Source organism: Pipra filicauda, unplaced genomic scaffold (assembly GCF_003945595.2).
Source record: "Pipra filicauda isolate LSUMZ 115617 unplaced genomic scaffold, ASM394559v2 scaffold271_size1040873_pilon, whole genome shotgun sequence".
NCBI classification, from domain to species: Eukaryota; Metazoa; Chordata; class Aves; order Passeriformes; family Pipridae; genus Pipra; species Pipra filicauda.
In genome coordinates, this window is record NW_024104389.1 from 134415 (window position 1) to 159994 (window position 25580).

Here is a 25580-nt window from a genome sequence, read left to right on the forward strand (position 1 = left end):
GCTAATATGGGCCCCTGTTTTGGATTTGTGCTGGAAGCAGTGCTTAAGCTGCCTTAAATTTAGGAGTAAGGAAAGTAACAACTCAGGATGCTGCCCGTGTTCTCACTGTGAATGTGAGAGGAATGCTTTCACTGCTTCCCGTGGGCAGGCAGGTGTTCAGCCATCCCCAGGAGAACGGGGCTCCATCACGCGTAACAGTGACTTGGGAAGATGAACACTACCACTCCGAAGGTTCCCCCCCCTTCCTCCTTCTTCCCCCAGGTCTATATGCGGAACATGACACCATATGGTATGGGATGTCCCTTTCGTCCCTTGGGATTGACTGTCTTGGCTGTGACCCCACCCAGCTCCTCAGGCATCTGCAGCCTGCTTGCTGGTGGGATGATGTGAGAGGCAGAAGAGGCCCTGGCTCTGTGTAAGCACTGCTCAGCAGTAACTAAAACATCTCTGAGTTATCAACATGGTTTCCAGCAAAAATCAAAAACATGGCCCTGTACCAGCTACTATGAATAAAATTAACACTGTCCCAGCCAAAACCAGCACAATGACCAAACCGTAAATTTGATTATAAACAACAGAGAAGTTTAAACTGAAGTGGTAGACACTGTCATGTGTTGAAGTCTGCTGGAATCTGTGCTTGGAGCTGCCACATGTTGAAGCTAAAGACAAAGCTGAGGAATAGATGAAGGGAATGAGAAAGCTCTCCAGTGTATTTTTTTGGCATTGTTGCTTGGGTCTTGAGGAAACATAATGCAAAAAAAAAACCACTTTACTGTAACAGCATCAGACTGCAAGATTAGGCTCTATTCAGTACACAGTGGAACATATGCTTCAGCCTTTGGAAGAATTGAGCTCTTATCTAAATTGGTAGGCTTATGGTTCAGGTTCTTGCATAGCAGCAGTAATTCCCCAGAGCAGCACAAACCCCTTTTGATAGCGAATTATGGTGTTGTGTTACACAGCCAGTTACGTGCACAGTGCTCACTTGTTTGTTGGTTCGAATTGACCTTGCACAGATCGCAGAGCCGTGTACTTAAAAGTTAGGGAATGTAAGAGTTAAGGTGACTTTACAGTTCTAATTCGTTCCTGGGCATTAATTTTTCAAATCTTTAATTGCATTATCTCATCTGCCTGTGTTCCTCACTAAGCCAGAGCTTACTTAGTAGCTCAGGAAGAAAGGGGCTCACTTTACATCTGCAGATCTTCAGTATTGTCAGGCAGCTGACATAAGTGCTGCATAATAGATGAACCCTGTTCTGAAGGAAAAAGGATCTTATGTTTTTGGTGCATGTTGCTCTCTCTTACTGGAACGCTTCATAAAGAAATTCGTTAATTCAATTTCACAGCAAACCTAGTCCATTTGGTGAAAGGGGGTGTTGCCATTACTTTATCAGTGGGTGGGCAAACTGTAGAGATATCAAAGAGGTGTCAAAACAGTCTGCTCATTTTGAGTGCCCAGTGTCCAAAGCTTTATACGTGGCTCATGTTAAGCTTAGTACAGAGCTCTTACTGGCTTTGATTGCAGAGGTGGTATTTCTTCAGCAGTGAAGAGACAGAGTTTGGACTACAATCCAAATGTGCAGTTACTCAATGAAGAGCCTGACTTGAGCATTTTGCACAGCTTCATGCTAAGCAAAGGAACAAATTGGGTTTCTCAGCATTTTGCTCCATTTATTCTGTCCCTGCACCCTCTCTTACCATCACTAGCTTGCTTCTGTCATCAGACAGTCCTGCTACTTGAGCGAAGTGTGTGATTGCACAGGGAAACCAATCTAAGTGTCAGTTATTGCTGTTTAATGATGCTGCTGTGGTGGGGCAAAAGCTGCATCAGCCATATCAGTTCTTTGATATGGTTTGTTGTCTGGCTGCACAAACAGTTGCATTGGCATAAATGGAAGCTGCAGGTTTTGCCTCTGGGAGGGTGGGAACTGCCCGAAGCAAATCCAGAAACAATTGAAGAAGCACTGCTGCCAAACATGCAGCCTCAGTCAAATTAATTTTGCTTACTCTCCCTTCCCACCCCCCAAGTCATCTTCTTTCTGCTGTAAGAAACAAGGCATGAGTCCCAGGAAGTGAGAACAAGATCCTAGTGATAAGTGTTGTGACATAAGCCTCTTGTACCCCTAGATCATGTCCTAGGCATGTCTTGAAATAACAGCCTTATGGGAAAGGTGGGCACACATTCTTCCAGCCCTGGCTTTGGACTCTGTTTCCCATTTCTTGTCCATCAAGTTCCTATCTCCCTTCCCTTAAGTTGCTAGTCTTACCTCCTTGTCTCTTATCTCTCAGCCTTCCATCTCTTCTCGCCCAGCTTGATGGTTCCTCTTTCTGCTCTGCCACTTGCAGCATTTTTAAATGAGTTACTCTTGGAAGTGGGACTGTGTACAGTGCTAATGGCTTTCTCTGTCTCAAAACATGCTCAGCAAGGAAGGACTCTTCAATTTGTAGTTGCTATGCTTTCTGTCGGATACTGGGCAGTTGCAGATGGAGGGTGTTTGCAAGGTTTTAGCTCAGCCACCTTTGGGCAGATTGTCACACAAGATAGAAAAAAGTGTTGACATGTACAAGCTAACACGTTAAAGGACTTCTTTCTCCAGCACATTTGAAACCCCTCTTACAGAACTGAAGAAGCTAGGCCTTGTCAGATAAGAGGACCAGAATTAAGTGTAGGAGGAAAATAGATGTCTTTGCCAACTTAACTCTTGAAAAACAGCTGATCTACTTTGCTTGACACACCCTCACCCTCATCCTAATGAAGAATTGCAGCTTATCCTGCTTGTGTTCTAAGGACTGCTTTGGCAAATTTTTGTAAGAAAGCGAAAGATGAGTTACTACAATAGAAATACTTTCTTTCTTTGCATTACTATGGTATGTAGACTTCAGCTTTCACAATTAATGATCTCATTAGCTATTAGTTTGTCCTATTTACAGGTGCTTATTTTGATCAGCTGTCATGCTTAGTGCTACAAACATAGTGTTCACTAAACTAGAGTTTAGCCTTTTGTATCTGTTAAATTCTGTTAATTCAGGTCTGCTAAAACTTTGTCATAGTTTGAGTAGACTTCTTCGATGCAAACTTCAACATTTCAGTATTGCTTATGGATTTCAAAAAGACTTTTGTCCTGTGTGTTCTTGACAATGTTTGAGAAGAGATACAGAGTAGACTGGGAGGCTTTTTTTACTTTATTGTAATGAATAGCAAGCCTATTCAGTATTGATTTATCTGGGATTTAGTTTTGTAGTTTCGTAAACTTTACAGAGGTCCCTGGAAGTGTTCAAGGCCAGGTTGGATGGGACTTTGAGCAACCTGGTCTAGTGGAAGGTGTCCCTGCCCATGGCAGGGAGTTGGAGCTAGATGATCTTTAAGGTCCCTTCCAACCCGAACAGTTCAGTAAGTCTATGATTTTGATATGTTTTTCTATAAGAAAAGTAATTTAAGTCTGTAGGGAAAGAAGTAGAGTGGAGCCCATAGGCATTTGATTACTTTGTGCGCTGTGATCTTTTCTGTTCTTTTGTGCTCAGTGAAGAAAAGACTGCGCACAGCATGGTACTTGCTTTGTCTTTGTTATGTTTTATTCAGGCCTAAGTTTACACTTGTAATCAGTGTTCAAGAAAGCCAAGTGCTGCACATATTGGCCATGTTAAATACAAATGCGAGTTAAATGCTTCTTTTTAACAAAAGATTGTATTTTTCATGTATCATGTTAAGTACAAATATTCCAAGGAAGATGGTTCTGGTCATACCATCAAGTTTTACATGAACAATTTATAGGTAAAAATTCATTAAGGCACATGTATCCTGTGAACAGTATACATGTTACTATTAAAAAAATTGTAAATCAAATTAGCGTAACTAGAGAGTATTTGGTGGGTTTTATTATATGCTTTTATAGGTAATCAGTTCTCTAATTGTAACCACAGATGTCAGCAAGTTCTAAAAGGGCAGAATTACTTAGTTCAGAATTTTTTTTCCCCTCTTTGGACAAGTGGGCTGTCAGGCATGTAATAATGTCCTACTTCTTAAGTTGCATCTGTTTTTTTAGTAGTTGGAATTTAATCCACACTCGTATTTCTTCTCTTGCTTCTCCTAACATCCCCCAAATATATGTGCATGTTCTATGGGAATTAGGACTCATTGAAGCAGTGAACCATTTCCTGAATTTAAAAATTGAATGAAATATTTTTCAAATAATCACCGGCTTTGATGAAAAACATACCTGAAAGGTTTAACACAAGCAACTGGAAAGATGCAGGACCTTCTCCGTCTGACAAAGACATCAGTAGCCTTAAAAAACAAAGAATGAGAAGCAGCATCTCCATTTATGGCTGGTTGTCCTGATCAGTGGGATCTTTCCTGCCTGAGAGGCTGTGGCCCAGAGTCCCACACAATTCATTCCTTCTCATAGCAGTACTAGTTTTGGGTTGACTTTCTGCTTAGCAGGTTTCTGTGAAGGGGATGATGTTCGTAAGGAGTTTAGGCAGATTCTGGTACTCATAATGTTCAGTGGCTTCCTCTCTTACACCTATTCTTGGGTTTTTACTGAGAATATGGGTCAGTACAGAGTGTAGTTGTAATAGTTTTACCTGGTTTTGCAAAAAGATGGTGATTGTCAAAACCAAACTTGACATAAACACACTGGCACGAACACTTGAGAACGTACTTGGTATGTACAGGACTGTAAAAAGCTTATGCTCGCAGTATCTCGAGTATGCTTGTAAACATTTACTGTGCCTTTTTTGGTTTTATTTTGATCCTGACAGAGCCAACAGTGCGGGCAGAGCTGATGGAACAGGTGCCTCATATTGCTATGTTCTGTCAAGAAAACAGACCTTCAATCCCATATGCTTTTTCCAAATACTTGCTACCTATTGTGGTGCGATACCTCGCAGACCAGAATAACCAGGTAAGTGTCTTCTACCAGGAGTTTACTAGCTAGTTGAATAGCTGGTGTGATGCCAAATTATTTAAATTCAGCATCATATGATTAAATGACAACATTGAGTAGTAGTGAAAAACCTGAGTCCTTGGTATAATTCAGTTTTTTAATGCCGTTATGTACCTTCATGACCAGTTCTTTGTTTATCAATCTGATGAAGGTTTTGAATTGAACTCTTGGTGGTTTGTTAGCTTGCCCAAAGCTTTCTAGAGGCTTCTCCAGTCATTTCAGACTTGACTAATGCTAGCTGATACATTATTTTCAATATTCTGCTAATTCATATGTAAAACAGCAACCATACTTCTGCTTGATGTTTTTTTGCTAGAGAGATTCTTTTCATTGTCTTAGCCTCTGTTGATACTCCATACTTCATTTGGCTGGTGAGCTCTGAAACAAAGAGCTCAAAGGTGTTTTCAAAATTGCTGAATTGCAGTATATGTAGTCTCTTGCTGTATGTAATGTTTTCTCTTCTGATGATATTACTCTTTTGAGAGACAGGGGTTAGCCAGTTATGAAGTCAATTATTAATGGGTATCTTATTTTTGTACAAATTTTTTAAAATGGGACTAAGCAAAATTGTGTCTCCGAATTTAAAATGCATTAGAAATAAATGCAGTTATTCCTTGCCAGCCAAGCTTGTTAATCTCAGAAAAAGAGGATTTGTTTAGTAAAATTCACATTCCTATGTTACTCTCAATTAATTGTGCTGCTTTTCTTTCTGTATTGCATGAAGTATGCCATGACTACTCCTGTTGACATTGCTGTCCCATGTTTTGGGAAGTATGGAGGTGGACACTTAGAATAGCATTGCCTTAGCTTACAATATGCAGGTGTTCTTGGGTTCAAACACAGTTTGTTTCAAACATGAAGTGTTTGCAAAGTGCTCGTGGAGCACTTGTCTTCTCATTGTGTGCAACTAGTATAGGGGTGTGTCTATATAGGTACAGCTTCCAAAATACAGGACACATTTATACAGAAGAACCTCTCTTCAAATTCCTTGGTTCAATTTTTGTCCTTTTATGATAGGTAAGAAAAACAAGCCAGGCAGCATTGTTAGTTCTGTTGGAGCAAGAACTCATAGAGAGATACGATGTGGAGACCAAAGTGTGTCCTGTTCTGATAGATCTGACAGCTCCAGACAGCAACGACGATGTGAAGACGGAGGCTGTGGCTGTAAGTAACAGCGGTACCAAATCACAACAGTCTGAAGTTTGTCTGAATGCTTGATATTGCAGTGATGGTCGTGTTTCCAAGTTGCACATCCGTTATTAAAGAGAAAAAAATATATTCTTCTCCATAACAAATCTGTAACTTTTCCTATGCTGTGTTATGCTCCGGTCAAGCTTAGATTTAAATTCAACAGCTTATATAAGCTGTAAAGAAAAAAACCCAGCTGGACAAGACAGCACAGGGGATTAATTTTATTGACTTCTAAAGCATCTGCTGTGTTGGCTTTTTAGTTTTTTTACAGGTTTGTCTGTTTGTTTTATGGAAGTTTAAATTGCCTATGTGGAAAATTTCCATCAGTGTAAAAGCTTTGATGCCTCAGTTCTATTGGTCTTTACTGTATGTCTGTTCTCTTTATTGATTTTGTTTCGTTTTATTGGACAAAATAATAAGCATCTGAGTTGATTAACTCATGGTTGGTTGGTGATTTTCTTTTTTGCATTAGACACAGCCTTAATAATTAAAATTTATGTTGAATTAAAATAGTAAGCAAATTAGTTAATTTATAAAAGAGAAACGGCAGAAGATGTTTCCCTATGTTTCCCTTGAATTGTTGCAATTTATGTTGATGCTTTCTGCTGGGTGAACTTTTTTCTTTTTGCTTGAGAGAGACCTCATTTAATATTTTACTTTCCTGATGTGTCTGGGCTCATAAACAATAACCAGTCCCCAGCACTGTTTCATTTGACACCAAGTTTCTAGTGCTTCTTGATGGAGCTTACAAATACATAAGGGAATAAAGTATAAGCAGAGCAGTTTTACCTGTCTTCATGGTTTTGAAGATATTGAAACTTGACAAAAGTTTCTGTAGCTTACCAACCTCCTAGACATTAGAAAAGCAATCATTTGTTATTGCAGGAGAATGAATTTAAATAATTCTACTGACATGATTAGGAAATTTTAAAATAATTGTTTTACCCTTTTTTTAAGTTTTATTACAAATCAGAATGAAAGAGCAGTTAGAGGGAAGAGTTCTTTCTTTTGGTATGGTGTTTTTTACGGAATTTCATGTTAGGGAGTTGCATATGATCAATGTGGAATGTTGCAATCTTTAAATCATACAGAAGTTAGAAGTGTCTTAATCATGTTAATTATCAAGAATTTTCTGTTAATTGTATGTGTACGCATTCATTAAGTATTGCAGTAGTGAAAGAATCTTGTACTTGGTTGTTTTTTTTTTATTTTGTAAGTCTGTTTGGAAAAGTATGAGAGTAATTTCTGAGAGTCTAGTTGTCTCCATTAGTTGGGAATTTGATTTAATTTAGTGAAAGTCCAATGTCTTCTGCAGCTGTGGTATGTCATGACAAGGAAGTGGGGGGAAAACCCAGCTTTTTGCAGAAGTGGCCGAACCTTTTCAGTGCAAAACGCGGGGGGGTTGTTTTCAATATTTTTCACAGTTTTCAAGAAAATTATGTGCATCAGAATGAAAAATAAATGTAAAAAGCCTCTGCTTAACTGACACAGTGTATTGTGCAACCATTCCTGATTAGTGTCTGTCTTGCCATTAGATTATGTGTAAAATGGCCTCCATGGTGGGAAAGGACATCACAGAAAGACTTGTTCTTCCTCGGTTTTGCGAGATGTGCTGTGACTGCAGAATGTTTCATGTTCGTAAGGTATGAATTATGAGCATCTGGTCTAGATTATCTGTGAAAAGTGTCACAACCTTCGAACTTGCATGTGACTAAATGACTTTCCTGCTAGATCTCACTTGTGACATATATTAAGTGAAAGCTATGGGGGTTTCTTTGTAGCTCACATTTCCACAGATTTTTATATTGGGTACTGAGTTTTTTTTTCCAGAATCCCTACCTTTATTATTAGAAACAAAGAAAGAATCTCCTTGTCCTTATGCTATAGATATCTGCAGTGTGGTTGGACATATCTCCTTGTGACTGTGTTGGTAGCCATGAAAACATGAACCAGCTGTGACTGATAGAAGCTCAGCCACCTGGGCTCATATTTCTGTGCATAGATGGAGTTAAAGATACTTGTCAAGATGAAGTAAAGCAGTACTCCCTCATGGTATTTAGGTGCTGAGGCTGTGTTTTGGTCTCACCCTCCCATTGACTAGGTTATTTCCTGTGATAACTGCTTATGTTCTTTAATTTGACAGCACTTTGAATGCATTTTATGAGAATAGAACTTCCTTTTCATTTAAGTTCTGGGGTTCTTCTGTGATTAAAAAAGACTGATTAATCTTTAGGAATTTTTTTTTTTAAAACCACAGAAAGTGATGGAACAGGAAAGTAGCTTATAATGAGTTTGCACCAAAACACGTTTTTATGGTTTTAAAAGTTGTTTATTTTTTCTCTTTGGTTTTGCTATATTAAAACTATTGTCTTAGTTGTTATTTCTTGCATTCTGTCTGCAAGGTATGTGCAGCCAATTTTGGAGACATCTGCAGTGTGGTTGGACAGCAAGCCACTGAAGAAATGCTGGTAAGCCATTTCTTAAAGGGTTTTTCTTTTTAACACAATCCAGTAGTGGAGCTGGACAAGGTAAAGAAGAACAGCTAAAATGATTAGACAACTACTACATTCCCTAAGTAGGGAAAATAGCTATGGAGGCAGAGAGTATTTGCAAATTCAAAAATACGTTAGGCAAGAAGTAGACAGGAATGTCTTCTAATGTCCATAAATGCAATGAGAGATTGCAGATACAGGGTATAAACTGCTGGAAGCAGTGAGGCTTATGTGGTCTCTTTAAATGACATCACTCAGTGCTACTGTTCATGGATTTAATCTTTTCAAGTCAGTTTTCCTGCCTCAAACAAAGCCTCACTTGCCTTCCTGGAAGAGAGGGGAAGAGAAAGAAAGGTAAAGGAAATAAATGAAGCTGGGCAATAACAAATGAAGTAAAGGGAAGAGAGACAAGTTCAAAATGGAAAAGCAGGGAGCTGGATGGAGTGGTGAGAAGAGGATCCTTAACAGTGCCCCCCTTCCCCTAGTGTGTCCAAGGAGCTGGTGGATGCTGCTGGGTTTGGAGACATGACAGGGCTGGGGAGCAGAACTCATCTTGGCAGTCACTGGGATCCCTCTTCAAGCTTTCTCCTCTTGAGGATGTGGACAGTGAGCTTGCTGAGGGCCAGAAGAGGCTGATAAGTCAGTGCCCTGAATTAGCAAAGGGCTTATATAGAGAGAGTGTAGATGAATTCAACAAGAGACTGCAGTGTTTTGCATTTGTGATATCGGGACAGGTAGGCTTACTGTGCCCCTCAGGGCATTTTTTATGTACTTACAGCATTTGCTGCATTTTTCCCTCTGAACTAAGTGATTCAAGCCATTTGGCAATGAAGTTTAGTTGTGTGGATTTGCATCCCATCTGTTTCTTGATTTGGGATGTAAATTGACTTCTCTCACACAACTGCCCTTTTAGTGATTAGTGTAATGAATTTGGATTAAAACTTTGTAGAGGGTGTGATTAGCCTATGAAATAAAAAATTTCATTTGAAAGCTATAGTGTGTAGCAGGACAGCTGGGGTTCTCTTTCCATAACAGAGAATGCCATTTTCTGCTCTTTTTGGATTATTATAGAAATAAAAGGAGGGGTGTAAAAAGCTGAATGATAAAATTTCATTTTCTGACATAAAAGCTTTTTTTTTTTTTTTTTCAGTTAAAGGCAAAGTCTAGTAAACTTTGATGCAAGGTATAGGATCAGCTGAACATCAATAATTGCAAACAAAGCTGTAGCAACAGCCATTGCATTACTTACATCTTGTCACTGTGCCTGTTCCAAGCCAAGGCAGGCATGTGATGGACCTGCATGTCTGTACCTCACCTGCACTCTGTCCACCCTTACCATTACTGTTTCCAAAAAACCCAAGCATCTGAGCAGCTTTAAAGTGCTTCGGTTTTATTAGTAAAACCACTGCTCTGCTCAAACATGTTTTCTCCTGCACCAAATACACTGTTTTTCTGATTCCCCTGTTCCCCTTTGCAGTTCAGGTCCTGCTTTTTAGAGTAGGTGGTGTCAGAGATTGATAAATCTAACAACGAGAAGTTTAGGTGGAAAAGTTTTTCTTTCTGAAGATGATATTCCTTTGCATATCAGTTAGAATCTTACACCTGAAGTGGTCTCTGATAGGCAAAATGTTCATCATAGAGTCAAAAAGTGTTAAGGGCTGGAAGGAACCTTAAAGATCATCTAGTCTCAAGCCCCCCTGCCTTGGGCAGGGACACCTACTAGACGAGGTTGCCCAAGGCCTCATCCAACCCAGCCTTGAATACTGGCAGGGATGGGGCATCCACAGCCTCCCTGGACAACCTGTACCAGTGTCTCACCACCCTCACAGTAAAGAATTTTTTCCTAATAATGCACCAGTGTTCTTTATTTTTCTTGTTCCTGCTTTAAAAGAATGGTGTAGACATGAGGTTTTGTCTTATGATAGGTTTGCTGGGCTTGCTGGATTTGGTGGGTTTTCTTGTGGTGTAATACAGGTTAAAAAGTTAGTATTTCCTTACTGTTCTTCAGACAGGTGATTTTTCCTTATCTGTATCCATAAGTAACATGAAAGCAACTGATTAGAAGGGGTTGTGCTACTGAATGTGTGTTCTTTGTCTTGCAAATGTTAAACTTAACTCCTCTGAGGGTGGAGAACCAGATGAAGGAAATGAATGTGAAAAAAAAAACTTGCCTTGAAACAAGTGCTGCCTATTAAGACTTGCAAACTCACTCACTATGTTCCTAACAGCTGCCGAGGTTTTTCCAGCTCTGCTCTGATAATGTGTGGGGAGTTAGGAAAGCCTGTGCTGAGTGCTTCATGGCAGTTTCTTGTGCAACATCACAGGAAGTCCGGAGGACAAAATTGTCAACCCTTTTTATTAATTTGATTAGTGATCCTTCACGATGGGTAAGAATTGCTTTTTATTTCTTGAATAGCTGTCATTTTAAAGGGTTTTGCTGCAGTACTCCTTATAAAACTTCTCATAGGTGCGGATAACGTGTTTCACGCACCTCGAGCAAAATTGTTCTTAGTTTGTCAATGAGTGTAGAGTCCCTCACATTTTCACTGCGGTATGTAAGAAAAACTGTGTCAGTGGGATAGCTTTTTTTAGCTACAGAACTGCCTGCGAGTTAACATTGCTGAGAATCATTAACAAAACTGGAAAATTAATGTGACTTACTTGCATTCCTTCAGGTTCCCTACCACCATGTCTTTTTTGGGGGGAGTGGGGCAGTGGAGTTTGTTGTTGGTTTGGGGTTTGTTTGATTTTGTGGGTGGTTTGGATGTTGTTGGTGGGGATTTTTATTATTTTATTTTTTATTGTTTCTAGTGTGGGATTTTTTTGTTGTTGGTTTTTGGGTTTGTTGGGGGTTTTAAATTTATTTTACTTGTTGTCTTATAAATCTACTCTTAAACCTTAAGTTTGTTATTAAGCAGACTGCTTCTGAGAACCAAGGATCTTATACATAGGAACATCGTGGAAAGTCATGCAAGTTGTAGCCCAGCAGAATTAATCAAATAAGAAAAATTGAGATAGAGAATTGTTGTCAAGGGGAGAATAAATAATAGGAGACAGGAGGAGCAAATGTACAACATAGCCAAATAGTAAAGGGAAAGAAATGTAGAGCTTATCAGTCAAACTTCTGGTAGTGAAATGTCTCTTCACTGTAAATGATGCTTTCCTTTCAAGTTTTAAAATTCTCAGCTGAGCTTTCAAATATACCTGTTTCTACTATCTTAACAGGTTCTGATTTCTCTGGTTGTGGGGAAATAGGCCTGTCAACTCGGTTACCTGTGATTTAACTGGTTTTACCCTGCTTTTTTCTTTTTCTTAACTTTTTTTTTTTAACTTGGCACTTTATGTAGACGGCTGGCTGACTCTTTCCGGACAAGAGCCTCTGCTCTTGCTTCCTTAGTACACTTATGAGCCTTCCAGTTCCTAGTAGCTGACATTTTATGTTTCATAAGACAGCAAAATTTATATATATAACTTTATTTTCCCTTCGGACCCTTTCCACTAGGTCCGCCAAGCAGCTTTTCAGTCTCTGGGGCCTTTCATATCAACTTTTGCTAATCCATCCAGCAGTGGCCAGTACTTTAAAGAAGAAGATGGTAAAAACACAGAAGATTGTGGTTCTACACAGGAAAATAGGTAAATTTGCAAAATCTATGAACTGTTTTTTTTCTCCTTGTTTTTCTTCTGTATAAACTGCAAGTTTCGAAAATTAACTTACTTGGATAAATTGAGTATCTTGATATATGGAGAGATCTGAATAATCTCATTTTAAGAGACCGAAATTTTCAGTTATTTACTGAAAATACAAGTTACGATACCTTCTGTGGTGAAATGACTGACTTGATAGACAAGGGAGAGCAGTGTATATTGTCTACCTAGACTTCAGGCAGACTTTTGACATGGTCTCCCATAAGAACCTCATAGAGAAGGTGATGAAGTTGGGTTCGATGAGCAAACAGTGAGGTGGATTGATGGCTGCTGAATGGCTGGGCCCACAGGGCACTGATCAGTGGTGCAATAACTGGTCATGTAACTCAAGGGTCAATACTGGGTCCAGTCCTATTTGGATGGTGGAACAGGTTTGCTGATGACATAAAACTGGGAGGAGTGGCTAATTCACTAGAGGGTAATGCTGCCATCCAGAGGGAGGCATGGACATACCGGAGAGAGTCCAGTGAAGGGCCACAAGATGATGGACTGGAGCATGTCTCCTCTGAGGAAAGGCTGAGAAAGCTGGGACTTCAGCCTGGAAAAGAGAGGGGTCAATGGGATCTTATCTATGTCCATAAATACCTGAAGGGAGAGTGCAAAGAGGACAGAGACAGGCTCTTTTTAGTGGTGCCCAGTGACAGGGTCAGAGGCAATGTCCACAATCTGAAACACAGGAGGTTCCTTCTGAACATCAGGAAACACTTTTTTTTACTGTGAGGATGACCAAGCACAACTGCGGGTTGTCCATGGAGGCTGTGGAGTATCCATCATCTGAAATATTCACAGGCTCTCTGAACACAGTCCTGGGCAACAGGCTTTGGGTGTCACTGCTTGAACAGGGAGTTTGGCCCAGATAGCTTCTAGAGGGCCCATGCAACCTTGATCATTCTGTGATTCTATGATTTATTTTTTTTTTGTTGTGGTGTAAGTAAATGCACTTTGATAAATAACAAATTGATAGCATGTGTTTGAATTTTCAAGAGCATCTGTTTGCAACAAGTTTATTTTGGTTTGTAAATGTTCATTTGCTTTGGCACTCAACAGTGAACAAGTCAGGACCACAGAAGATGTCACAACAGAGGAAGAGCACAACAGGACAGAGGATCTGTCTTCACATGTTGATGGTGATGATCTTGCAACAAAACTTGAAAATGCCATGGAAGATCAAAATACAGTGTCAAATAACTCCCAGAGGGAAAGTGATTACCAGACTGAGTCATCCTTCCATTGCACTTTATCTTCAGAATCTTGTGGGGAAATGGCGGATGAGAATGAGGAAAGTTCTCATTGCTGTACTACAGGTCTGCAGGAGGCTGGACTGAATTCACAGGAAGCCTCTCTTTCAGAGCAGGAATTGTACAACTCTTTCCATTTCTGGAGGACTCCACTTCCTGAAATAGATATTGACTTTGAGCTTCAGCAGACTTCTGATATAAAACTCGATAGAGAAATACAGGAACTCACTATGCCAGTGTCTCCAAGCATTCCTATGGCAACAAGGAAGGAATTAGAAGAAATGATAGAAAATTTGGAACCCCATATAGATGATCCAGATGTTAAAGGTATGGTAAAGATACTGAAGCATTTTTAGTGTTTGGAGGTATGCATGTGTTGCTTTACTTGGGCTTTAATCTCTTAGTAGTTTTAAAAGTCAGAAATTCTATTTTCTCCTGGTTGTCAAAGAGGTTGAGGAAAATTGATGTGAAATCAATTGTGAAAATTGATGATGAACTAAAAGAGAACTTGTATTTCTGTAAAGATGTTTAATAGGAGTATGAATCCTTCTGTAAACTGAATGCACATGCAGTTAGTAGTATAAGGTTCTGATTGCCTGTTTTGACACTATAATCAAATAGATGGTTCAAAGGCATAAGCTGTTGATAAGCAAGTTTATTTCTAATTAGCACACATGAAAAATAAGGCAGATTAATAGGAGTCTTTTTTGAAATTATCAGTGTGATTAAAGGTTTTCTTTTTGTTCATTATCCATTTTATTTTTGATTAATTGATCTTCTCCATTTTTTCTGCAAGAGCTTTATTGTTGCAGTCTCGTGTTGTCAACTTCAATGTGACAAGTTTGTTGGATCAGACTGATAATTGATCCAAGCTGAATTCTTGAAGTGAACACACATCCTCCATTTTAAAAGCTCGTGAAGGGTGAAGAAGGGTTTTTATAAGTATGACAAGCTGATGGAGCAGCACCTCAGAAACATGTCATGGGCTAAAAGGACTTGACTTTTACACATACTTACTGGAAATAGGTTTCTCTTGGTATTCATATGCTGAATAAATGGTAAGGCACGTCAAGCTTGAGCATCACAGTCAGAAAGTCCAGAGGTACCACTAAACCATGTTATTCCGGAGGTGAAGAATCTCTAGGAGGAAGCATATGTCTTTACGAGAAAAAACAGGAAGGAAAAGAAGGGACAAGTTGGGGGAAAACATTTTTTAATAAGCTGATACTGCTTTTGGCATATTTTTATTGTTAGTAGGTTGATATGCTAATGACTTTTCTTAAATCTATTTTGGGCTGCTTCTATTTAATCAACTGTGAAGTCAGCAGATAAAATTTTGTTGCTTTAGGAGTGCTTTGGGCACTCTAAGGAAAGAGGTAAGAAAACAATTTCAACCTTGCTAATTATCTCATTCTTCACAGAACCCATCCCTGAAGCTGACTGCTAAAACTCACACTGCTGTTTAGGTCTACTTTGTAAAACTTTGTTTTATCTAGTTATAGAACATATCTTAAACACACTAATTTATATAAGCATGCATATGTACTTGTACATCTAGAATTGCCCTGTGTTAGGAGGTTGTTCTTCTCATGTGTGTTCATGTCTTGTTTCAGAGCAGGTTTTTGGATTTTTTGTTTGTTTGCAGTTCTCTTGACTGGGTGCCAGGAGGTTTTCTGTGCAGTTGTTTACCAAAGTTTGTGCATTTCAAGAGAAGAACACTGTTACTAGGATGTCAACACCATGGATTCTCAGTGATCATAAGTTAGGAAAGACTTGAATTAGGGTTAGCAGTGCCATGTATTCTAATTAAAGGTGGGAGTGGATGGTCTTGATTACTCAGTCACATTTGTACTCCATTCAGTACCTCTGACTTGGGCAAGGCTGTGTAGTGAAAACATTCCTAGTTTTCCTCTGGCCTGTGGTCTCATTATTCGGTCTAAATTCTTGAGAAGCTGGAATTTAACAACATGCCTGTTTTGATTTGGTAATGTTGCCATTTTAAGTTTGCTCCAAGTGCAAATAGTATTTATTTTGCATGCTTGTCTCAAACGCTGAAGTGCATGTAGAAGTGGTAGGTATCCAGACTTTAGTCTCTGAGTAGCTGACTTAACGCCTATGCTTTCAACATTACAGTTCATGAATTGTGACACACAAGAGATAGATTCGGTCTGAGGGTGATCCGGAAGATCAGAGCCCTGACTGCCTCCTTGCTTCTGGCAATACCGGGAATTAAGGCTTCCATCTTCACCATCTAAAATTGTTGTTGCTTATTGATGATATAAACATTCACTCCAAAGATAACCTTAATTTCTTGTTTTCATAGAAATGTTATGAAATTACTTAATTTCACAGATAATTTTGTCTCTAGTATATATGGCTTACACGTTTGCCAAACAGCCCTGGTCCCATATGGTCCATAGGGTCTTTCCCCACCTGTGCCTCCCCCTCCCCACAAGGCTAGCTATTACATTTTTATGAGTGTTGTACTGTGAGTGGGCTGGTTCTTGACAGCAAACACTAAGCAAGCTAGGGATTTTTCTTCCTCTCTTTCTTTTTAAATCCCTGTGACCTTTTTCTTGCACTTACTTTCTTCATTGATTTGCTGTCACCTAAGTCCTGGACTCCTGCTTCCATGCTGTGCTCTTGTCTTTATTGCTGTCAAGGGATGGAAGGGGAAGATGCTGTGTTCTCTGTGGTGGGTAAGCGAATGCCTGCTGTAGGAGAGCTCCTGTAACAAACTGGCCAGGCATCACAAGATGAAGTGGGGATGAGTTAGCAAAAGCGTGGTTTGGGAATGAGACTGTAGTGTATGATGTTATGCATGTGTCAATAAGGTTAAGTTGTTCAGATGACCTGATGAGGCTGTACCTCGTCTCTCTGTGCTTGACTCTGCAGATTCAGCAGGCTTCTCCTAATGTTTTTGTTTGGGGTTTTTTTTTGAAATATTTTCTAAACTTAAAGAAAAAAATTAATTCCTGTAGTGTGGAACCATGTTTGAACCAGGATCATTGGCACAGTGGTTTTGAAGTCTTTAAAGATCACACTGAATTTTTATTATTTGACTCTGCAAAATAGCTAGTGATGGTAATAAGGTGATGTTCTTCCTTGTACAATTAGTGGAGGTTGATAATTTCCGTTTTGCTAGTTGGTTTCAAAGCCAGTCCCTGACAGTTGAAGCAGGTGTGGAGATTTGCTGCTGAAGTTCAACCAGCAATGATTCTTTCTGAGTCAATAAAGTATGGTTTTGTTGGTTTCATTGGGGGTTTTTTTGGTGTGGGTTGTTTTTTGTTGTTGTTCCTTCCCCTCCCACCCTACCCTCTGCTTTGCACTGTATCACAGTATCACTGAATCACTGTTCATCCTTAGCAACTACTATATATTTGTACTCCTATCCTGTCCCTCCATATGTATTTCCCCTCCTATTCTTTTAATTTCTCTTCCTTCCTGGATTTGGCATTCCTCTATTTCACATCTCACTTCATCCTTCTGGCCTCTCTTGTCCTTCATCCCCACGTCTTGGGATTGTAGAATTGACAAGAAGCTGAGGAAATGCACATTTGTGTCATATTTCTTCTAGGGCAGGCAGAGAAAATCAGAACACATATGGTCTTCATCCTGTTAAACCCCTAAGCAAGGGTGGTCCAGGTGTGTGCAGGCTGACAGGGGAGCATAGGTGGGGAATATGTCTTGGAAAATTCCCAATTACTGCTGTAGATACCTTCACTCTTGTTACTAGAAGAGTAAATCTTTGGAGGTCTGTGTGGATTTCTCAGTAAATACATATACAGTGTTGAAGCAGTATGTGTTTTTCCCAATCAGGGTAAGCTTTCTTGACTTTTCAGTGAAAATGAGTTGTCCTTCATGAAAGAAGTCTTCAAGAAAAATGTCTCCTTAATATGCAGCAGAGTAGAATTATTTTAAATTTTCTGGTTTGATTAAATGAGAATAATTTGGAAATCAAGCAGGCATTTCTTGCCCTAGCAGGTGTTCTGAAATGACTACCTATTTTTATGGGTTTTGGGGTGATTTATTTAATTTTTAAGTTTTGGAGAAATTTATTAACCTTGATCTTTTTTATTTTCATGGACCTCAAAGTACATAGGTTTATTGTCAGTGAAGTAACACCCTGAGAGAGAGATCGTAGCAAGCTTTTATTAACCTTAAAAATTGTAACATCCCTAATTTCTGTATATTTATATATTTATATAGAATATAAATATATATATTTATAGAGAAATATATACATTTCTATATATATTTATATAGAAATTATGCATTATAATGGATATTACATATAGATATATTAAAACTATATATTTTAACATAATCCATTTTGTAGTGGAAGTATTAGTATGATGATTATGTTTTTAAGTTTTTAATGATGATTTTTTTCTGTTGAGGTGAATTACAGAAGTATAATAAGACTATCTTTGGGTTACTCTATCAGAAATTTGATGCAGTTAGGGAATTAGCATTGCATGTTGTAAAGAATTATCTTTACTCCTGCTCATCAGACTCTACCTAGAAACCAGTGTTTTCCAGTTTTTGCTAGCAGCAGTTGTGTTATAATTTTTTAGGCTTCTTGTAATAGTTGTATTGCATATATGTTTCTTTTATCTATGAACGAGTCCAACTTTCTGTGTTTAATTCTTGTTAACAACCATATTAAAACAGCTAAAGGGAGAAATTCAGATTCTGTAGCTTAGTATAGCAACGTGGGATTGAAAACAAGCTTATGGTTTGTCGTTTATTTTAACAATGAACAAACCTTGGAAAAGACAAAATATGAAGAACAGAGCTTCTGGATGCCTGAGTAAATTTAATGAGTGAGGAGACTTCCTTACTCTCTTGGAAGGAAGTGGAGAAAGAGAGTGGCAGGGTAGATTAACCTGCACTGAATTTTGTGTTGCTTGCAGTGAAGATTGCCTCTGATACTTCATCTGCTCAGGTCAGGCTATATCCAAGGACTGTGCTTGACAAAGCTTTTTTTAAATTAGTATTAAGCAGAGGGATATAAAGCAGAGCAGCCTCAGAACTGCTGTATCTTTTTCAGAAGAGTGGATGGCAGAGGATGAAGTGCTAATGTTTTCTTTTGATAAATAGGAGGACATCAAACAGTACAACCTTCATTATTTGTTTGATGGATGCAATGAGGCTAAAGTATCCTGTCCAGAAAAGAGCTACTGGTATCCTTCTGTATAGATCTTGCTTTAGAGCTGCTATAAAACCAGAAGAATTTACTGACCATATATATCAAGAGACACAATTTCTCAGAACTCAAGTGCTTTCTGTATGAGTAAACATGTTGTTAACCTTTATTTGAATTACATTTCCCTTCTTTCTCTTACTCCCACCTCCCTCAAATGGCCCAGTCTGTAAATTAATATTCATGTGCTGTTCTGCCCTAAAAAGTACTTGCACCATTGATATGTACTGAGATTCTTAAAGAACTGATCCTGCCATAACAGCAGTCTCTTGTTCCTGTTGGGTTTGGGGGTTTTTTTGTTTGGTTTTTTTTTTTTTTTTTTTACTTTAAGGATAAATGCTGTGGTTTGGTTAAGCACCCTGCGAAAAGAGTAGAGTGACACTCTAATTGTCCCCACTTCGGGATTTACCAACAGTTAATGATCTTAGGTTTGTACCTCCCCTGTAGTTCCTCCACCGTCTTTCAGTTAATTAGTCACTGTCTGAAAGTTGATTTGCTGAAAGTTGACTTGCTAAAAGTTTTATTGCAATTTAGTCTCTCATGTATTTCTCTTTCATGTGCTGCAGCACAAGTGGAGGTGTTGTCTGCTGCGCTCAGAGCATCCAGTTTGGATCCTCAAGAAGAGACAATGGCCAGCATCAGCAAGGGAACAGATTCACAGACTGAACTAACCATCAATGACCAACAAAGTTTTAAACCTATACTGGGTGATATTGTGCCTTTAATTGGTGATACTGTTGAGGTAAGAAGCGAGTTTTGTACTCTTATTTTTTTTTTCCCACTAGGATTTCCAGGGCTCCAGTAACAGAGCTGTATTTTGCATTTGTGTGGTGATTGCAGCCAATTGCTTCCTACTTTGGCTAGCATGGCATTTGGGTTTTTTGGCTGGTATTAAAGTGCTAGCTACTAAAATAAAATGAGTTGTGTTGGGTGCCTTTGTTTTTGCCAGTTCTGTGCTTGTCCATGTAAATTTTTGAAATTGTTTCTGTTAAAATCTCTGTTGTGACTGTCGCATTTGAAGATGTTTTAATGCTATTGCAGTTTATTGCTGTGAAATTGCCTTCCTTAAAACAGAGCCCTACTTAAAATAAGACAGTCCTCTTCTCCGGTGCCCCCACATGAACCTGGAGAATGAGGTACTTTGTTCTTTTTGCTCCCTGTGAAATGATTTATAGTAGTTTACTGGTCCACATAAGAGAAGTTCAGGACTTGCAATCTAAATGTCGTAGGGACTGCTGAAAGAGAAAGTGATTCTAGCAATCAGTAACATCTTAAGGATTTTGTACTTACTTCTTCAGCCCCCCACCACTGCCCCCTGCCTGACTGTAGTTGTGGGTTTTGATACTCTTTTTCTGTTCTTTACTGTGTGTCAACCAAACCTACTATGTTCACTGCATATCGTGCCACGAGCTCTGGTGGTATTAAAAGCTATGGCTATGCAGAAAGCAATGGTTCCAAAATGTGCCCCATAAAACCACAGCTATTTGTTCAATCATATTGCTGAAATGGTATTTTCAGATGAAATTTTGATGTCTTTGAAACATCTAGGAGTTAGTGTCAGTTCAGTGCAAACATTTTCATCCTTCTTTAATTAGAGCAGTGTTTCTTGGTGACATTTAATTAACTTCTCACCTAAGCTGTTGGACTAACATCTAAACATATGAGGAGTTCAGGAATGTGACATTTACTTGGATACTGCTGATTATACATAATCATAATTTAACTCTACAAATGCAGTTGGTTTTTTTCAAAATGACCAACCTGCCCTGATTCCTTTATGTCAGGCTCGATATGATTTTTAATCATAGGATCTGTTGTAGTCACTTCTTTCTAATGCCAGTCTGCAAAATGACAGTGTAAATATATCCTCTGTCCTTAAGAATTTTTGGGGATGGTGAGGGTGGTGTTTGTTCAGAGGGACTTGTCCTACGTTTTATGTCTTTACAGAGTATGGTGCTGACAGAAAGTGTAACAACCTGTCACATTTCTAATATATGTTAGTTTTGCATGTTTCAGTTTTATGCTTTGAAAGAATGCTCTTAATCTGTCAGTTCCTTGTTTGTTACTGGCACTGAATCAAGTCCTCATTTCATAAGTGAACGGATATTACAGAGGTGACCTAGAATTCTGGGAATCAAGCTGTGATCTGTTGAGCAAGTAGACTGTTGCCCCTAGCAGTGAAGAGAGCTCTGATTTTCACAGGTGGTTGTTCGGGTTTTTTTTGGTTTAGTGTTTTTTTTTTTTTGGTGGTGGTGGGTTTTTCTGTGGTTTGGTTTTGTTGTTGTTGTGTCTTTGCTTGTTTTTTTGTTTGTAAGTCTCAGCATAGCAATGTGTCGACTGGGTACTGGACACTTGACAAAAAAATCAAGCTAAAGTATTTTATTTGAATGCAGCCTGCTCAGCTGTACACGGATACCACCAGGCAAAACACACTTTGCTTGTCCTTCAGTAGCTGTATTGGCTCCTGAAGGAGTTATTGCTATGTATTACTAAGAGGTTCTCTATTCAAATGAAATAAATGGTGTAATAGAGTGAACCAGTAAGATTTTGGGACATGAAACTTGCTTGTTGAAGGCAGATGTTTTATTTTTACTCAAGAACCATTGTTTTTATGTTCTTTAGGTTGTACATTCTCTAAAAGGTTTGGTAAAGAAATGTAAGCCTTAAGAAATTCCCCAAGTCATATCCACCCAGTGGATGGGTGTGGGAGTCCTTTTTTCCTTTTTTTTTCGTTAAAGATAGAAAAGAATGAAAAGAAAAGGAAAGGAAACTGAATTAAAACCAGTCCACTCCTGTCTGGCACAAGTATCTCTCTTTAAGAAGAGGAGCTAAAGAAGAAACCTTAGAGATCTGTAAGGCCATGACAAAGATTTTTGCATCTCAGAGGCGGTGGTTCACCAGTTTGGTAGACAAGAAGCTTTCAGGTTAAACCCTGCTGAATTTCTATGTCCTGGCTCTCTGAAATGCTCAGTTTGGTGTGTGCCTGGAAGAAGTACAGATGGAACTTCATCTTCAGGACTAGAGATACTGCATAACTTAAATACTGACTGATGCTGTGGTTCTGTACAGAAGTTCTTCCTCTCTGAAATGCATATTTGACTTTAAAAGTGGCTGGGTAAAAATGTTCCCATCTTCAGTATATTCAGTGTGTGTATATATATACTGACATACTTCAACTTAGTTCAATCCATAAAGTATGATTTTTATTTTGTATTTTTTAAACTTAGCCTTTTGGAACTGGGGTAGCAGAGAATGTGTGTGATGGAGTCCTTTCATTTTTTTTGTAGCAGAATGAGTGACTAGCCTTTGTTCCTGTGCTCCTGGACAACTCATGAAAAGCACTGTGGATAGGGTGTGCTGACAGCCTTGTAATTTCTTGATTTGAAAGAGGTCAAAACTGGTGAATTTCTGGCAATACTGCAAATGATCTCTTTTTCTGGGGAGAAAAACCCAGCCAAATAAAAGGCTAAAAAAGAGTGAAGGAATTGACTGTCAAACTAAAAATCCTGCAGAGGTGGTTTTCAGAGCCTCTGGAGGTTTTATAGTTGGAGTTGTATGCTGCTGGACACATTTAGTTGGGGAGTTACTTGCAGATCTGTTCTTTCCTTGGCTCTTTGGCACTTTCTTGCTGCTGCTTGATAAGCCTGGCAGGTGACATGGGCTGCTGTGCCAGCAATATGCAGTTGCCTCACAGCTCTGCCTGGTCTTTATCACCTGTAATTATACCTCAGCAACTAAAATTACAGCCCAGTTCTTAGATAAAAGCAGCTCATGGGAGAGGAAAAAGCAACTGTCTGAAGTCAAACCACGGAAGACAGATGGTATCCTGGAGGCTTTTTTGAAGAAGTCTATAGTTTGCTCGAAAATTCTCGTTGTCAGAATAATCTGAACAGCTGGTAGAGTAGGCATGTTCTCATTGCTTGTGTTGACCCTGGGAGCTCACCCTGCAGCGTCTGTGAATAGATAGATACCTTGGCTCAAATCTAGCAAAAATGCCTTTGTGCTGTGCCACCACACAGCAGCCTGATCTGATTTTCTAATATTCATCGCATACTTCTTGAAACTCGTGGTTTATTATGCAAAGTCCATTGTATTTGGAGAGCTCCACTTGTATGGAAAGTGACAGTGCTACATCCCCTCAGCAGCACAGTTCATCACAGCATATGAAACCTCTGCTGCTCCGCAGAATTCTGAAACAGAGTCTCAGCCCTTATCTTCAAGGTCCGGATATGTAGCCAGGATGCTTGAATGATTGCTAAAAATTATTTTAATAGAACTGATGAGAGAGGTTATGACTGTTGTCAGCAGCTACGGCCAACTAGGACTCCATATTATAAGGTGAAGCTTATCCATAGAGAACATTGTAGAATAGTCACCTCTAGGAAATGAGCAACAGCATAAGTCTCATCAGTTTCTATTCTTCACTGTGAGGGTGGCTTTGTTTTGACTTTTTTCTAGTACAAATCCAAAGCAACAAATCCAACAAAACTGGTTACAGGTGTTTTCTCATTTTCCACTCAGGGGACAGGCAGTGCCACCCATATGTTGGTTACATTTTCCTTAATGCGGTCTCAAAGTTACTCCTCTCTTGTGATTTTTCATTCCATAAGAACCAAAATGGAGCAGAATAAGAAGAGCCTCAGTTTGAAATTGAAAGCAAAAAGATTTATCTTTTGATTTTGGGCTGTAGCAAAATTGTATTTGATATTAAAACATATTTTCCTTTAATCTAAAAAAAAAAAGACTCTGAGGTTAGGGCAACACTTCCTCATGTTGATATTTCTTTTGTGTTTAATCCTAGAGTGTATTTTGTGTGACCTTTTATTTTCTTTTTTTCACAGAGTATGGATTCTACACTTCACTATATTCATAATGATTCAGATTTGAGCACCAACAGTAGTTTCAGCCCTGAAGAAGAAAGAAAATCCAAAGTACAGGTAAACGAAAGTGACTTCTGGTTTTCTTATGTGTATCAGATAAGTGGAATTCTTTTTATGTGTATGAGGATCACCTTTATCCTTTTCTTTCATTATTCCTGATGTGATATGGTTTCTATTAAATGAGCAAACCTCTTAAGTAGTTTTAAAATATTCCTTCTTTCCAGAGGTAATGGCTTAGTTCAGCAGTTGTTTCTGTTATATTTATGCGTAAGAGATCACAATAGTGTTTTGACATGAGGTAACAGTTGTCATAGATTTCCAGGGTCTAGTTTCAATTGGTTTAATTTTCTATGGAAGCGATGCTGTAATGGAAATTAGGTTATTGAGGAAAGAGGATTTTTTAATTACATGATTTGAGTGGAACCACCCCCACCCCATGATAGCTTCTTGCAGAACAGTTGTGAAAGTATTTCACTGAGCTCCAACTGTCTCTCTGGTATTTTTTCCCAAAAGGAATCAAATGTTTGTTGTAACATAGTTCAGCATTAAGTGTGCCACCGTGCAGCACACTTGAGTGGGAACTTCAGTCCCTCTTGTTTCTTGTCAGCAAAGCTATTGCATGGCTGTGTCAGGGAAATATTCTTGTGCACCCCTTAGTAGAGTCAGTGCAAAGATAGCGGTGAAGTCAATGCAAAGAGATTTTCACAAAATTTTGATTCAGATGCTTTAGTTTCTCAGTGGACAGAAGGATGAGTCTTCACTGGAGATCTCTTTGTCTCCGGAGAAGCCTTTTCCTTCCTTTTGACTATTCAGGAAGTTTGGAAGCAATACTGGACACACTATACTCTGCTCCCTGCCTCCTCAAGGCATTTTGATTTAGTTTTCTTCTCTCCACCTTCCCAAGATTTTGAGAGAATTAAAAAGATTTTTTTGAGCAAATCTCATCATTTGCTGTTTTACCTATTATTATGGATGGGTTAAAATGGCTAGTTTGCACAACCCATGAGCCTGAATGTTTGCAGAGAGGTAGAATGTAGTCTTTTAATTTCCTGCTCTACCTGAGACAACTGTGATCCACTTGTTCATCTGTTCTGTGGATCTGTATATTTTCAGATAGCCCCCAGTCATGTCATAGTTTCTTTGGAACCTTTTGGTGGAAATCAGGAAATACCAAATCTTTGTGCTCATATTAAGACACTGTAATTAAGTAATATTCTATAGTTATGGTAGAAAAAAATGTTTGTTTTTTTTTTCTGACAGTGTACCCTGGAATTTTAGTAAGCCTTATGAGGATTAATTGAAAATAGTATAAAGGCTCTACCCTTTTGTTGCCTGCAGGATGTTGTACCTCAAGCCTTGCTGGATCAGTACTTATCAATGACTGATCCATCTCGTGCACAAACAGTCGATACCGAGATTGCCAAGCACTGTGCCTACAGCCTGCCAGGGGTGGCACTGACACTGGGCAGGCAGAATTGGCACTGTCTGAAAGACACCTATGAGACACTGGCATCTGACATGCAGGTAAGCTCAAGCAGCTCTCACAGCAAATGATCTGAACTTCTGCGATGTGACAATGAACAGTCTGAACCTCTGTGGTGATTTCTCTTGTTTACTGAGTTGGGTTGCCCTGCTTTTTACATGGAGCTTTCCACTGCTGATGTTAGTTATTTATATAAGGAATGAAGGTGTAATGGTTGTCTCAGAAGAAGCTGGGGGTGTGTTGTGCTCAGGTAGTAAGGAAATGGGGTGGTTAGAGTGGGAGGTGTTATCTCCAGTTGGAAAGTGAGGAGTGGTCTCCGATTTCCTCTGCTTGCTTGAAATCTTGTGGTGGTGTCTGGGAGTCTCATAGGTATGAGAATCTGGGCTGTGCTGCTCTGTGAGCAGACATTGCCCCTGCAGGCATGTCTGGAGCTCAGTGA

The 25580-nt window shown here is 39.1% G+C and overlaps 1 protein-coding gene and 1 non-coding gene across 10 annotated transcripts in view; both read left to right on the plus strand.

Moving 5' to 3' along the window:
* Nucleotides 1-25580, plus strand: part of PPP4R1 (protein phosphatase 4 regulatory subunit 1) — a 65264-nt gene that overhangs the window by 32275 nt on the left and 7409 nt on the right. For 8 of the 9 annotated variants that reach the window (XM_027737082.2, XM_027737079.2, XM_027737077.2 and 5 more), the window contains 10 exons: nt 4762-4904; nt 5964-6110; nt 7673-7780; nt 8540-8605; nt 10858-11016; nt 12132-12262; nt 13382-13899; nt 19345-19520; nt 23620-23715; nt 24997-25182. In XM_027737082.2, the coding sequence (XP_027592883.1) occupies nt 4762-4904; nt 5964-6110; nt 7673-7780; nt 8540-8605; nt 10858-11016; nt 12132-12262; nt 13382-13899; nt 19345-19520; nt 23620-23715; nt 24997-25182 (1730 nt within the window). The remainder of the gene's footprint in view (nt 1-4761; nt 4905-5963; nt 6111-7672; nt 7781-8539; nt 8606-10857; nt 11017-12131; nt 12263-13381; nt 13900-19344; nt 19521-23619; nt 23716-24996; nt 25183-25580) is intronic. The other variant, XM_039382483.1, reaches the window with a different exon arrangement.
* On the plus strand, nt 49-148 carry LOC113996250. Its single transcript, XR_003543682.1, has one exon. It is a non-coding gene; the product is annotated as a U12 minor spliceosomal RNA (small nuclear RNA).